The sequence below is a fragment of the Brassica rapa genome, chromosome A06 (genome assembly GCF_000309985.2).
Source record: "Brassica rapa cultivar Chiifu-401-42 chromosome A06, CAAS_Brap_v3.01, whole genome shotgun sequence".
NCBI lineage: Eukaryota > Viridiplantae > Streptophyta > Magnoliopsida > Brassicales > Brassicaceae > Brassica > Brassica rapa.
The window spans coordinates 25125693-25140008 of NC_024800.2; the positions used below are offsets into that span (position 1 = coordinate 25125693).

At 31.5% G+C, this 14316-nt stretch overlaps 2 protein-coding genes across 4 annotated transcripts; one reads left to right on the top strand and one right to left on the bottom strand.

The window, feature by feature from the left end:
- Positions 1–1505: 1505 nt before the first annotated feature.
- LOC103875221 (putative pectate lyase 11) lies at positions 1506–5135 on the bottom strand. The gene is made up of 5 exons (XM_009153716.3): positions 4392–5135; positions 3415–3857; positions 3017–3317; positions 2355–2493; positions 1506–1955 (listed from the first exon to the last, which is right to left on the bottom strand). Exons 1-5 carry the CDS (start codon positions 4523–4525, stop codon positions 1734–1736), a joined length of 1239 nt encoding a protein of 412 aa, XP_009151964.2. The 5' UTR covers positions 4526–5135; the 3' UTR covers positions 1506–1733.
- A 1976-nt stretch (positions 5136–7111) lies between these two features.
- On the top strand, positions 7112–11059 carry LOC103875223 (uncharacterized membrane protein At3g27390). 3 transcript variants are annotated; one of them, XR_004448459.1, is made up of 8 exons: positions 7113–7719; positions 8000–8202; positions 8572–8680; positions 8750–9608; positions 9883–10078; positions 10170–10419; positions 10503–10939; positions 10975–11057. XR_004448459.1 is itself a non-coding variant. In XM_009153718.3 (7 exons), the coding sequence occupies exons 2-7, from the start codon at positions 8109–8111 to the stop codon at positions 10768–10770; spliced, it is 1776 nt and encodes a 591-aa protein (XP_009151966.1). In that variant the 5' UTR covers positions 7112–7843; positions 8000–8108; the 3' UTR covers positions 10771–11059. The 3 variants fall into 3 exon arrangements, 2 of the variants coding, with proteins under 2 accessions (XP_009151966.1, XP_009151967.1); XM_009153718.3 differs by having other exon boundaries at positions 7112–7843; positions 10503–11059; XM_009153719.3 differs by having other exon boundaries at positions 10503–11059.
- The last annotated feature ends 3257 nt before the right edge of the window (positions 11060–14316 follow it).

The window sequence follows — 14316 nt, forward strand, 5'->3', positions numbered from 1 at the left end:
AATTTATAATCATACAGTTCTATGATCATTCATATCATTTTATAACTGAATATTTAAATCATCGATAACAAAAATTTTAATGTGAAATCTTTAATAAGTTTATAATTTATAAATATTTTTGAAAATTCATTGAAAGTTTTAATATTAAAATATTTATGTAATCTTATGGTATATAGTATAATCTATATATATATATATAAAAATATATATGTTTTATTATTAAATGATATTTTTTACTCATATGGTTTTAAAATAATGTGTATCTTCTTATAATATTAAATAAAAGTTCATATTAATACAATTTTATGATCATTTGTAACTTATTATGACAAAAAATAATCTATTGATCACAAAATTTTCAGAGTGGGGATCTTCAAATTTCTAATAATTTATAGACGTTTTGAAAAATTCAAAATATAACATATAAGAAAAATTATAAATGTTTTTATTATATATTTAATGTAATTTTTAAATATATTTTAATAATATAAAATTAAAAAAAAAAACTAAGATACAAAAATTGTCATCAAATATTTATTATTCATTATAATTAATTTTCACATATACGTTAATCATATTAGGTAATTTCGTAGCTTTTATTTAAGGAAAGTGCAAAACATTTTTTGGTACGTTATTTATCAATTCGATAGTTAGTTTAATAAAAAGTGTAATATAAGTTAAGATGGACCAACCTATTTTTCTAGGAATAGTATATTTTGTATAGTTATTTATTAAATAAGAATTTATAATCATACGGTTCTATGATCGTTCATATCGTTTTGTAACAAAATATTTAAATCATCGATAACAAAATTTTCAATCTGAAATCTTTAATAAGTTTATAATTTATAAATGTTCTTGAAAATTCATTGAAAGTTTTAATATTAAAATATTTATGTAATCTTATGGTATATAGTGTTTAATATATATATATATATTTATTTTATTATTAAATGATATTTTTTACTCATATGGTTTTAAAATCATGTGTATCTTCTTATAATAAAAATGTTAAACCATTGATCATTAATTTTTAACATAATGATTTTAATAGTTTTAGTCATTTATTGTCGTTTTTAAAAATTCAAAATATAACATATACAAAAAAATCTAAATTTTATTTTTATAGCTAATTTGATTGTTTAATTTATTTTAATAATATAAAATTAAACAAAAAATGATGGAGGAGATATACATTGTTATCAAATCTTTATTATTAAACTCATTAATTGTCATATATATATTAGTCATATATGGTAATTCCGTAGGTTTTATTTAAGGAAAGAGAATATCATATCATATCATTATATCATATAGTTTGACCAACTTATGTATCTAACAACATATAAAAATCGAATGTGGACCTACTTATTTTTCAATTGAATGTAATTGACTACCTAATTGAGTGCCACCTATGCATTGGGGCCTCTTTTAATTAATACAAAATTGAGGTTACATCTTTTCAAATGTTCCTCAATTAATATATAAGGGATTAACATATATACTAAAGCTTGAAATGGTTTTATATAGCTTTAAACTATAAATTTAGAGACCATCCCTCTCAATGTCCAAAGACATAGCAGACGCATTACACTTATAACATTGCATTGAAAAACTTAAAAAAAAAAGTGAGAGAAACAGAATTGCATATAGGAACCATTGCATATACACAATGATCCTTTAATATCTTTTTTATCTCTTAACGATTCCCTTATCATCGTTATACTGAATAATCAACAGCGACGGCCTCGCCGACAACTTAGTGTTCCTGCTGTCGTCGTGATGGAACCCACAAGCGATGATGGCCTAGCACTTAGGCTAGAAGCTCTTGCATATGTCGATGAAGCTCCGGCACCTGACTGCCGGAAATATGCTCCGTTCAACAACATATCCCCTTCCGATCTCCAGTTCCAACCTCTCCATTCGCTTTCGGGTGCATCTTCATGTTTTGTAACCTATTCATTAAACACACAAAAATAAACACATGTCAGTATATATAAGAAACTACGATCTACTAAGAACAACTTCATCCATAGGTTTTTGATGGAGTTCTCACGGTTGAAAAAAAAAGACAATTGAAATAAGAAAAAGAAATATGAAAGTTCTTAAAACCGATCTTTTTAGAACCCATTAAAAACCTAAGATAACCCATGTCATTCAACTAACATTTCATTTATTAAAGAACAATCAGAACAAAATCGTTCAACTATAATACTATTACTTTTTAGACACCTTTAAAGTATCAAATCGATCGATGGGTTGCTCTAAGCGAAATACTCAGGGTCAAATGTCACATGTTAAATACTCTAAAATAATAATATAAATAATTATGAAAAAAATTCAACAACGTGTACCTCTTTATTAAATCGGGTATTAGGAGCGAGAAATCTATTGCCTTGACTGTATATCGTCGGAGAAGCACTTCCACCGATAGCATACATTTCCCAGTGTGTGTAATCATTGTTCACCACATGGAAATATCCATGCCTGCACCTGTTTATTATTTGGAAACCCCTAAATATTAGTAACTTTCTTGCATCGATTGTAGTTAACTTTTCATCATGCATCTCCTGATCTCCCTCGATCCAAAACCAGCTTTACCCAAGCATAGTTAATATATACCCACTCAACTGAACATTTGACATAAAACCAATTAGAACATTATGAAAATTTCAAAGAACTTTATCAAAGAAAACAATTAGGAAAATCTATAATAACAAATGTTTCAATGAATGTTCATGAGTTTCGCAATAAAGTTCATTTGAGAATCATTCATTTTCACTCATATTTCATTTGATGAAAGTGATCTATTATAGCCATGTGAATGACCGATAGGTGGTGTGGTTTTAAAAGTCTCATTCTCCTTTTGTTGACTTTTTGCATACTCTATAAAGTCAATTAAGCTTTCACATGTAAACTCTTTATGCGCGCGCTTCGTACCTATCGCAGTCGCACTCAAGCTTCTATATATCTATGAGACTGTGTGCGCTAAGGGGTCAAAATATAGAATGCTTACCGTGGCATCCTTTGAACGAGCCCTTCTCCGAAATGGTTAAACGCAATGGTGACTTGCATGTTCTTGTCCTGGGTATAGCTATCGCTGTGTCCTAAAAGCATGACCTTGTCATGGTGCGTCATGTAGTTGTTCGATATTGTTATAGCGGTCGAACCATGTATGGCGTCTATGAGACCATCATCGCAGTTAGACAAAGAGCAATGGTCGATCCAAATGTGTTTGCCTCCAAATATCGCCACTGCATCTCCATCTGATGGGACCCACCACCCGGTGTGACGTGAGCCATCTCTAATCATGCCACCTATAACCACAACATATATTAGCATGCTTTATATATAAGTTCTGATTCTTTTTATACAAATCATTTACTAACAAAAACTAGTCCAAATTTATCTTACCTGATCCTGGTTTGCAGTCATGGATGTTAATACCATGTATGATGATGTTAGTTTCATAGTGGATCTTAATGCAAGGTCCATCGGTTATATGAACACTTGAGCCTCTACCATCAATGGTCTTGAAAGATGTGATGATAAGTTCTTTCTTGAGCCTAATGACCATATCTCTCTTGAAAATGATCCATAATGGTTCTTCTTGCGTGACCGCATGTCTTAGGGTTCCTGGTCTAGGGTTTACCGGATCATCGTTGGCCGAATCTGTGACCACGTAAATTCTGCCATCGCGGCCTCCGATAGCGTTTTTGCCAAACCCTATAGCACAATCGGCTAGCCGTTGGCGATATGTCTCCCAGTTTGGATCGCAACGCCAACAATCATCAATAGGATTACCCGTTCTACAAGATAGGTAGGCGAGGCTCCTCCTTGACGCATTGAATACACTTCTACAGACAAATATAGAAAATAGACAACCGGATCCATTTAAATGTGAACATATTAGATATGGTCGTTGGGGAAAAAGTGTCGGCCACAATTGGCAAGTAGTTAAAACACTAGGCACTAGCTAGATAGGGAAACCCATTATATAAAAAATCAGCTAGATAGCTAGATAGCAATGTTAAATGCGAAGGATCTTTTCTCCTAAGTGGTGTTTTTTTTATTTTAGGTGAATCGAATGAAAATGTTTTTAGTGGGAACTATAATGTGAACATAAGTTAAGTTTAGTTTTCGGTTAAGGTTTTTAACTTTTAAAGTTAGTTTTCAAAATCTGGTTTATTGGAATATGAAAATCTGTAAAATGTTATGTGAGTAAACCATTTACAACTGAAAGGAAAAACACAATGAAAGACGTTTATGGAATGGAATAAACTGCTATATTTTATATATAAACGATTCTATGAAAAAATTCATTTTGTATTTGCAAAGCAACATTGTCATATGAAGTTTGAATTTATCATGTTTTGAATGTTCTTACATACCTATTAACCTCGTCAACTACTAGATTAGGATCTTGAGTATGCGGCAACGAACTTGAAGATAATACAAACGTGTTGCCGATTGATAGGAGACATATGAAAGCGTAAACAAAAGGATTATTAGAATACGAAACCATTATTCCAAACAGAAATGGGAGGAAAAATATTATAAAAGAGAGAAGTTTATGTGTTTGTGTTGAAGCTTGTTATTGTTGGAAAGTATATAAAGAGGAAGAGAGTTCCGGGAGTGGAGGCGTGATTTATTTTAAATTATTATTATAACATACTAGTCAAATAGCCCGTGCGATATCGCATGGGAACTCATTTTATAAAAAATATTTTATAATCTATAATTTATAATTTTATATGCCTGATAAAAAATTAAATCATATAAATAATTAAATTTAATTTTGATGATTAAAATATGATTTACAAAGTATTCAAATATATATATATATATATATATATTATAAACCTTAATGTTCCCTTTAATTTTTTATCAAAACACATATTGCATACAATTGTGTCTTCATCCTTTTTAAGTTTTTTCATACATTTTTCACATGATAGTTATCTTCAACCACTTTTTGAACAAAATGCAATTTTTTTTTGCATGATATATTTTTTTCCTATTTAAGACATAATATTAAAATTATTAGTTTATAATTTTAAACAATTATAATTTATATGTTGGTAATTGTTATTTTGTATATTTATCTACCTGATTTATTTATTGAAAATGAATATTCAGAAAATTGAATATTGTAATAAATATATGTTGATTTACGTTAATATGACCCGTTTCATTTATAATATTTTTTTTAATTTTTGGTAGAGTTCTTATAAAATACCAACACTTATTATATAAACTAACACATTACTTAAATAAAACCAATATTTTTTAAAGCAATCCCACTTTGAGATGAAAAGACACCTTGTTTAGATGAAAAATTGCAACTTTGACATTATTTTTTTTACCATTTCATTATTAGTAGATTAGTGAAAATTTGATTTGAAAAATGCATGGGAGAGACTATTTATAGATTTTTTAAAGCCTATTTGAAAGACACAACCTTTCAACATAACTGGATTCACAACCTTAGAAATTAATTGGAAAAGACACAACCTTCCCAACATATAACTTTTAGAAAAGATACAACCCTTTACACTTTTTTTTCAAAAGACACAACCTTTCAACATAAGTGGATTCACAACCTTTGGAATTAATTGGGATTGGTATTATTAGTAGATTATATGATTATTTTATTAAAATTAACTATGGGACCTACTTTATCGTAATTTCAGGTGAGTGTATAACCAAACGGTTAATGTTGTGAAACCGTTAATGATAGTCGTCAAAAGTAGTTGCAAAATGTCAACCTTTTTGACCTTGCTAACGATACCGTTTTGCAGCTATTTTTATCTGAGCTTCCGCCTCACATTCCATTCAAAGAAAAAAAAATTACTGCTTCGTTTTTGTGTGTTTAAAGTTTAAACGAAATGATTGTCTTTGTAAAATTTAAACCTAAAAACCGGTCATTTGAGCATGGTAGTCAAAAGTAACTGCTTAAAAGTCAACAATTTTGACATTGAGTACGACGCTGTTTTCTTACCTTATACATTCAAAGAACAATTTGTTATGACATCATAGGTGTTGTGTGATGAATGATGAGTACTCTTACCAAATAAAATGGGATTGTCGATTTATATTAAACGTTGGATTCAAGATGGGCCATAATTCAAAGCATTGATAAAACGATATATAAAGCTTCGCCCTCGATGGATATCAGTCTATGTTCCAATACTTATGTAAGCCCAATAAGAGCTTCATATTATAAAGAAGACAGATTTGAGCAGCATACTTAACTTGCATAACCTCAAGTAAATAATTAAGAAGCAGGATTTGCACGTTAAACTTACATCCTTAATTACTGCAAATTTTATGTTTATATGGGTGATCGAGTGCTACTGAGACAATTCAGTTTCAGTATTCAAATATAAGATAAGGTTTGATGTAACACTGCTTAAATAAAGTTAGTATCAAGTTAATTTTAAACTATAAAATGCTCAATCATAGTGGAAGTTACATTTTTGTTTCTTTGCTATTTAATCATCAATATGAAGTTAAAAAACATGCTTGCATGGTGGATGGCAAAACGAGAAATCTCACAGCAGAATTTTGCTGGACAACCCAAGAGACAGCTATCAGTAACTATAATACAACTTTATGCCATTTGTAAAAATTAAAATAGTCTGCCATTATGTTTTTATAAGTATTACAAAGGACAAAAAGAAGAATTGCTTGAAAACGAATCATACTTCGGTCCAGAAAAAGAATCAACAAGTGTGCAATCATCAAACTTCCAATTAGTTTAACAATAAAATGCCAGTTGTGTACTTGCGTCTAAACAGAGCAGCTATTTTGCTTTAAAAATAAATAGCCCCTATTCTGTTTTGAATCATAATCATGTACAGTTAACAAAGCAAGTTTCTATCGAAAAAAAAACAGAGGAAAACCTTAAAAATAATAAAATTGGTACTTTACTAATGGTCTTTCTTTTTTATTACGGTATTACCACATTAATTTTTTTTTTTAAGTGTTACGTTATTTACAAAATACTTATAATTAAATAAACTATGTATTTTGTTTTGTGGATATAATTATCTTACTAAAATATTATTTTATATAATCATATATATAGAAAATTATATTTTAGCTATATATTATATTAATTATACAGGTGTTATGTTAACTGTATAATAGATTACATAAATTATTTAAAATACTAATGATTCTAACCGTTCTAATTTTTAACTTATTTTTTTTTTAAATAATAGTATACAAATAGATGACCGAAAGATTGTGTGAATTATTTTCAAATTTTAATGCTATTATACAGATATTATCCGCGTAAAACTTAAATTATTATAGTTTTGTCACATATTTGACTGTTTCAAATATTTTTCTGGGTTCTAAACGTTAAAAGACTATTTCAAATATGGCTAGAATTTTACTACGTCATTTCAGAAAATAAAAACCTTTAAAAATCCAGTCGGACAAAAAGTAGCCGCCACCGCAGTTAATACAAACCTATCCGCTGTAATAAAACCAATAAAGTGATGTTTTTTTAACTGCAAAGTTCAGCATTTTCATGGCGTCTCCTTCCACATCTTATTTTGTTTGACCTCTATAAGCGCCGTATAAGCTATCTATCTGTAAGTTTATATATTCGTTTAAGGCGTCACGCTCAAGCATCCACCAAAACTAAAAAATATTAGAGAAGATAAGTGGGAAAAACATCCTTCTTTGCTTCTTCTTCGGACAAAAGAGGTCAGTTTATGGTTCAACGTGTTTAGTTTTAATATTATTTCGGGTGTTAATCGAGAAGAGAAACGATTACTTAACCGCAAATCACTGCACTAAAATCTCTGAAACCCATGTGAGAGAGAGAAAGGTATTTAAATTTGTTTGTTTATGGTTATTAAAGAAACTGTGTTACAGAGAGAAAGCTTCAATAATGTTTCAAGAGATTATTAGTGCGTTTTTGTTCTCTCTCCAGCTCTTTGTTTACTTCCTTTGAGCTCAATTGAGTCATTTTCTCTGCTTCCAGGACTCCAAAATAGCGAGTTTTTTTAATACCTCAGGAAGGCGTTGACTAATTCTTGAGATGGGTTATTGTTGAAAGCTCGTGGCTTTTAGTCTCTAAAGATTCAATTCTAATGGAGCCTCCAAAGGGATTTCGAGCTTCTTTGTTGCAATTCTTTATATTCCTTCCTTATTTCATTGGATTGCTGTTTCTGGGTTTCATCAAAGGTATGACTTTTAGAGTTTAAAACATTGCCTTCTCTGTCTCTTATTGTACTTAGGTGTCACTAAAGGTCTGGACTTTCGATGGATTTCTACTTCTTTATGTCCAATTTTCAATTTATTCAGACAGATCTTATGAGGGTTTACTTCTGATAAGAACATAACTCACCAAATATTTGACTTTCTTTGCATGGATGTTGACTTTTAGTTGGCTTAGTTTGATTTTTCTTTCATGCTGTAACCATTGTCTAGCCTCAATTTTTTTTTTTGCATTTTTCAATCAATATTGTGAAGTGGTTTGTTTATCTTCATACAGTTTGTTTGTTCTTATCAATATTGTGAAATGGTTTTAAAGACTCTTTCTTTGTTGCTTAGGTGTCGTTTTGTGCCCACTCGTATGCCTCGTTGTGACAATAGGCAACTCCGCAGTCATACTAAGTCTTTTGCCCGTTCACTTCGTTTGGACTTTCTATTCAATAGTGAGGTAACTAAACTCCTTCTTCTTTCTCTTGCTGTTAAAGACTTCTTGTCTGATTCTTTCTTTTTTTTGTAGAGCCAAGCAAATAGGACATATCTTGAAGTTCTTTCTATGCCTATGTCTCCCTGCCGCCATCATTCTCTGGCTAGTTCTTGGCATTTTAGCAAGTGTTCTTGGAGGAGCATTATACGGTTTCCTCTCCCCTATCTTCGCCACCTTTGACGCCGTTGGCGAGGGCAAGCCTTACCCTTTTTTCCACTGCTTCTACGATGGAACTTGGAGCACCCTCAAGCGCAGCTTCACCGTCGTCCGTGACTTCAAAGACGTGTGCTTCCACTCCTACTTCTCGCTAATGGATGAGCTTAGAATATGCTGCCCTGATCAGAAACATTACGAGATAAGGCTGATTCAGCTTCCAGGAGCTTTGGTAGTTTCGGCTCTAGGGATTCTTGTTGACCTCCCTGTGATCACGCTCGTAGCCATATGCAAAAGCCCTTACATGCTCTTCAAAGGATGGCACCGTTTGTTTCAAGATCTCATCGGACGTGAAGGTCCTTTCTTGGAGACGATGTGTGTCCCCATCGCGGGGCTAGTGATCTTGCTCTGGCCTTTGGCTGTCGTGGGCGCGGTTCTTGGTTCTGTGGTCTCTAGTATCTTCCTTGGCGCTTATGCAGGCGTGGTCTCGTACCAGGAGTCATCTTTTTACTATGGGCTATGCTTTGTGGTTGCTTCTGTGTCTATTTACGACGAGTATAGCACTGATATACTTGACATGCCTGAAGGATCTTGCTTCCCTAGGCCTAAGTATCGAGAAAAGGAAGCCGAAACAACGGCTTTTTCAGGTCCTATACCAAGACTAGGCTCTGTCAAGAACACGGGTTCAACAAGAGAAGGATCAGTTAAAGTCCCTATGATTGATATTAAGCCTCTCGATGTAAGTATTAATTCATTGTTCTAAAAATTGCTAGACGGTAATTAGATGCGTTATAGAAGGTTATTGATTAGATGGGTACCTAAACCGATTTTTTGAACGCCAGGCTGATATTTTGTTTTAACTCAGTCAAGAAAAATCGTTTCATTTATGCTGATTTACCATCGCCTAGGCGGCAGATGTATAGGCGTTGTCTAGGCCGATTTTTAGAACACTGGTTAAAACCTTGAAGACATTAAGTGTGTTTTGACTTTGTTGTCTATTGAAAATGTTGCAGCTCTTGGATGGTCTATTTGTGGAATGTAGAAAGTTTGGAGAAGCTTTGGCAAGTAAAGGGCTAATAAACTCAAAAGATATCGAAGAGGCGAGGTCTAGTAAAGGCAGCCAAGTGATCAGCATTGGCTTACCAGCTTATGGACTTCTTTACGAGATTCTGCGCTCTGTCAAAGCCAATACTACCGGCTTGTTACTCAGTAATTTTCTATCTTTCTTGAACCACCAAAGAAACAAACAGACCAAAGGACACGTTTTGATTTGTTATGTAATTATGTACTTATTGCGTAGGTGACGGTGTAACGGAACTAACTACCAAGAACAGACCAAAAGATGCCTTCTTTGATTGGTTTCTGCATCCGTTTTTGATACTAAAGGAGCAGATGAAAGCTACAAACTTGTCTGAGGAAGAAGAAGAGTATCTCGGGAGATTGGTGTTGCTTTATGGAGACTCAGAGAGGCTAAAGAACTCGTATGCTGAGTCTGCTTCTCCTACTCTCACAGAGCGTAAAAGAGCTGAACTTGATGCATTTGCTCGCAGGTAAATTAACAGTCTAAACGTTGAGTTTTTTTCGGATTAGACTGGATGCTTATACTGTTTCATGTCTGTGTGTGTGTTGTTAGGATTCAAGGGCTAACGAAAACGGTATCAAGGTATCCAACATTCCGTCGTCATTTTGTGTGTTTAGTGAAGAAACTATCAGAGGACTTGGACCTGAACCATGACGGTTCGGTGAAGGAGGAAGGATCTATAACGGAAGCACCAGCTCCGGTTAGGATATTTTCTCGGATGTTCAGTAAGAGTCAAAGATCGTTCAGAAGAAAAGGGAGTATCAATGGATCCGATCAAGAAACGCGGAAGGGTGTTTCAAGAAGTGTGCATATCGTTTAATCATGCATGGGACATATGGTGGATGTTTTGAAAACGTAAGGTCTTTTGCTCTTTGCTTGACAAAAAAATGTTGGTTCATTGTAAAGATTGATCAGACAGATTGTTTTTATTTATAGAACAGTGTATGTGTTCGGTTAATGAGCTGAAACTTTGGAAGTCTCCTTAGTTCATAGATAGAACTATAAATGCTTTTTTTTTGTCAACGAACTATAAATGCTGAATTAGCAAAACATCACTGATTATTGTAAATATTTGTATGTGTGCAATATCTCTTTTTTTTTGTACTACACTTGGGAATGTCTAACCATAAGACATGTTGCTCCACTATCAATCAACCATGTTTTTTCTTCAAACTTTGTTTCATATCGTATGATGTTTCTTTTTTTGCTGGATCACATTATATGATATATGCAATGCAAGATCAAGACAAGTCACCAAGAACTTTTTTTTCCTCTTCTTAGCTTTCACAAAAATGAGCTACTCCTTAACATTTGTTTTTATTTTGCAATTTTGTGCACAATGCAGTTTGTTTGTTCTGAAATTTGGGACACATTAAAATATTTATTTATTTATTTATTTAATAAAAGCAATCAATAAGAGATAAAATAGAAAACATAAGTAAAAAATAACTAAATAACGTCATCTTATTTGTAGATCAACATGCCACATTTTCGACTTGATGAACAAGTAAACCATGTTGAAGGTTTTTATTGACACAAAAGCCAATTTGAATGTTTAATATGCTACCTAAACAACTTCAAAGTTTAAATTGTTAGTGAATGCCACTTTGAAAAATATTAATGTGATTTTTCCTTTCTTTAAAACATTCTCCAGCAATTTTAATAATATGCAAAAGCATTGTCTTTCTCTCATTCAATATAAAAACTTTAAAACTGAACTACTCAACTAAATTGTTTTAAAATATCAACAAAATAGTGTTAAAGTTTTGGCAGATAATATTGTTTAACAGTGAAAAAATCCACTAGCATCAACAACCAATTGAATCTTCTTAGTTGTCTTCCAAATTATTGGATGTTTAAGCACATTAGATGCACTAGGTCTACACAATGAAAATAAGATACATTAGATATTAGCTTTGTTGAAATGATTCTGAATCAAACAAGAAAATGATGTTACCGTAATTTAGGATAAGAGTCTAGCAAAACCAAAAAAAAAAAAAAAAAATCTGTTGCAAATTTCATTCCACACAATTTTAATTGATACACTGTCGAATGTATGTAAGAACTTACGGTTTTGTAGGGGTGCTAAGTAGCAAACAACTGTTTCGAGATGTAGCTTTATAGCTGAATTTTCACTTTCGACGTTTGCTAATATCCAATTCAGATGTTTACTACCTAATAAGGGAGATTGAGTTTTATCCGTTTGTCATGTCAAAAGAAATTAATGACGAATGATATACAATAGGAATATTGGGCAAATGATAAGAAGTTTCTTACTAACTTTTCTGGCAAAGTTTGCGACCTCATAGCTACTGCTTCAAAAAATTTGGGTTGTGGTCATTTATCCACTATTTTGAACAACATGTTGATCCCTATTATAGCTTTAGGTTCAACATGTAAGTTATTTGTTGATGCAGAAGAGGGATGTGTTATCAATACATATAAAACTAAAAAAAAAGTAGAAGGAAAAAGAAGAAAATATAAAATGAGAGTACTGTTTCCGCATAGGTTTGCAATTGCTTAAGCAACATTCTCGACAGTCTGAACATCTCGAGCCTCCTCTGCTATGGTTGATATAATCTCAATACTGTTCAGCTCTATGATTTTAGTCTGGCAGTCAACTGTTTATAAAAATAACACATGAAAAAAATGTTTTACATGTCAATGCAAGGTTGGCTATTACAAAGAAGAATAATAAAATATCATCTTTTCTTTAAAGCATTCTCCAGCAATTTTAATAAAATGCAAAACTATTTTCCTTCTTTCATTCATAAAAAAAACTTTAAAATTGAAAAATCAACTTAATTAATTTAAAATATCAATAGAATAATGAACGATTTGTCGGATAGTATTATTGAGCAGTGAAAAGGTCTACTAGTATCAACCATTAATATTATTCTTCTTAGTTGTTTTCAAAATATTGGATGTTTAAAAATATCAGATGCACAAGGATTGCACAATAAAGATAAGATACATTAGAGATTAGCCTTGTTGGAAAGGATTCTGAATCAAACAAGAAAATGATGTTACCATAATTTAGGATTGAAGTCTAGCAAGCTGCTGCTAAGTTGCTTAGTTTCATCCAAATATATACTTTTGATAAACGTGGTTGATTTTTAGCAAAGTTTTCAACACAATTCTTCTCATCTACAAATGGATGAAGACTATCAGTGAGTGAAGAAAAATGATACATTCAAAGCTGAATATATCGTTTGCATAGTTAATTGACTGATCGACTGGTCGTCATTCTAAATTACAAAACCTGAAAAGGGTTTGAAAATCTTCCATAAGCATAATCACAAATATAATACAATCAAAAAGAGATAACATACCAACTAATCCACTATGATCTCTTGTATTAAATTGTGTTAAAGATCATTCAATTTAACTTACTCTATAGATCAATATTAAATATCAACTTCTCTGATCTTGCAATGTTGTCATCCAAATGAGACAATTTGGCAGTCAAAGTATCAGTAACCAAGATATTCTATGGGTGTATTGGTGTATGAATAATTTTGGATGTATACAAGAATTTAAAATCTAAGACTATATTTCTGAAAAAATAGAAATAAATGAAATCACAAAGATAGAAATAAAGAATCATTTTTGTTTTGTCACGTCCAAACACAAATAAAAAAAATTATATCATGTTTGCTAAAGTTAAAAAGACGCATTCAATGAATTTTTAGACAAAAAAAATTTGAAAATAGAAAAAAAATCCTACTTTGACTAATTTTATTAAGTCTACTCTAGAATTTTCAAAAAAAAGTTGAATTTTTTCTGATTTTTTCTTAAATATTTTCTCCTGATTACTTTGGTCGACAAAAGGTTAGTATCTAACTTTAATTGAATAAAGTAATCACATCACAAATCAAAGTACAATCTTACCTCATTAGATTTATCAAGTATCAGAAGTATTATGATTAGCATCTCATAGTTGATTTTCTTGCATTAACTTGATTAAAGTTGGATTTGTAGTGGACTTGTCTTTCTCAGTTTCTTTTGAGCTATAAAAGTTAATCGACTTATCCAAACTACATCTGCAAAACTCTGAAAAGATGTAGCAATATTGTTTGTTTGATACAAAACCACAAGATCTAATAATATTTGGATGGTTGTCATATGTAATTAGCCTTTCCATTTCAAAATCACCACTGTTAATGCATTTTGCAACAACATCAAAGTCTTTAAATCTCTCCAAAAAACCTTAGAACTGATTCTTCCAAGTTGAGTATCTAAGTTGATTTTCAAATTAACAATAGTATCTTCCCCTTCATCCACAAGATCTATATTGATTCAAATTTGTTAATTTCTTCAACACTATAATTTGAGAACAAACATCGATAATATGGTGCATAGGAAA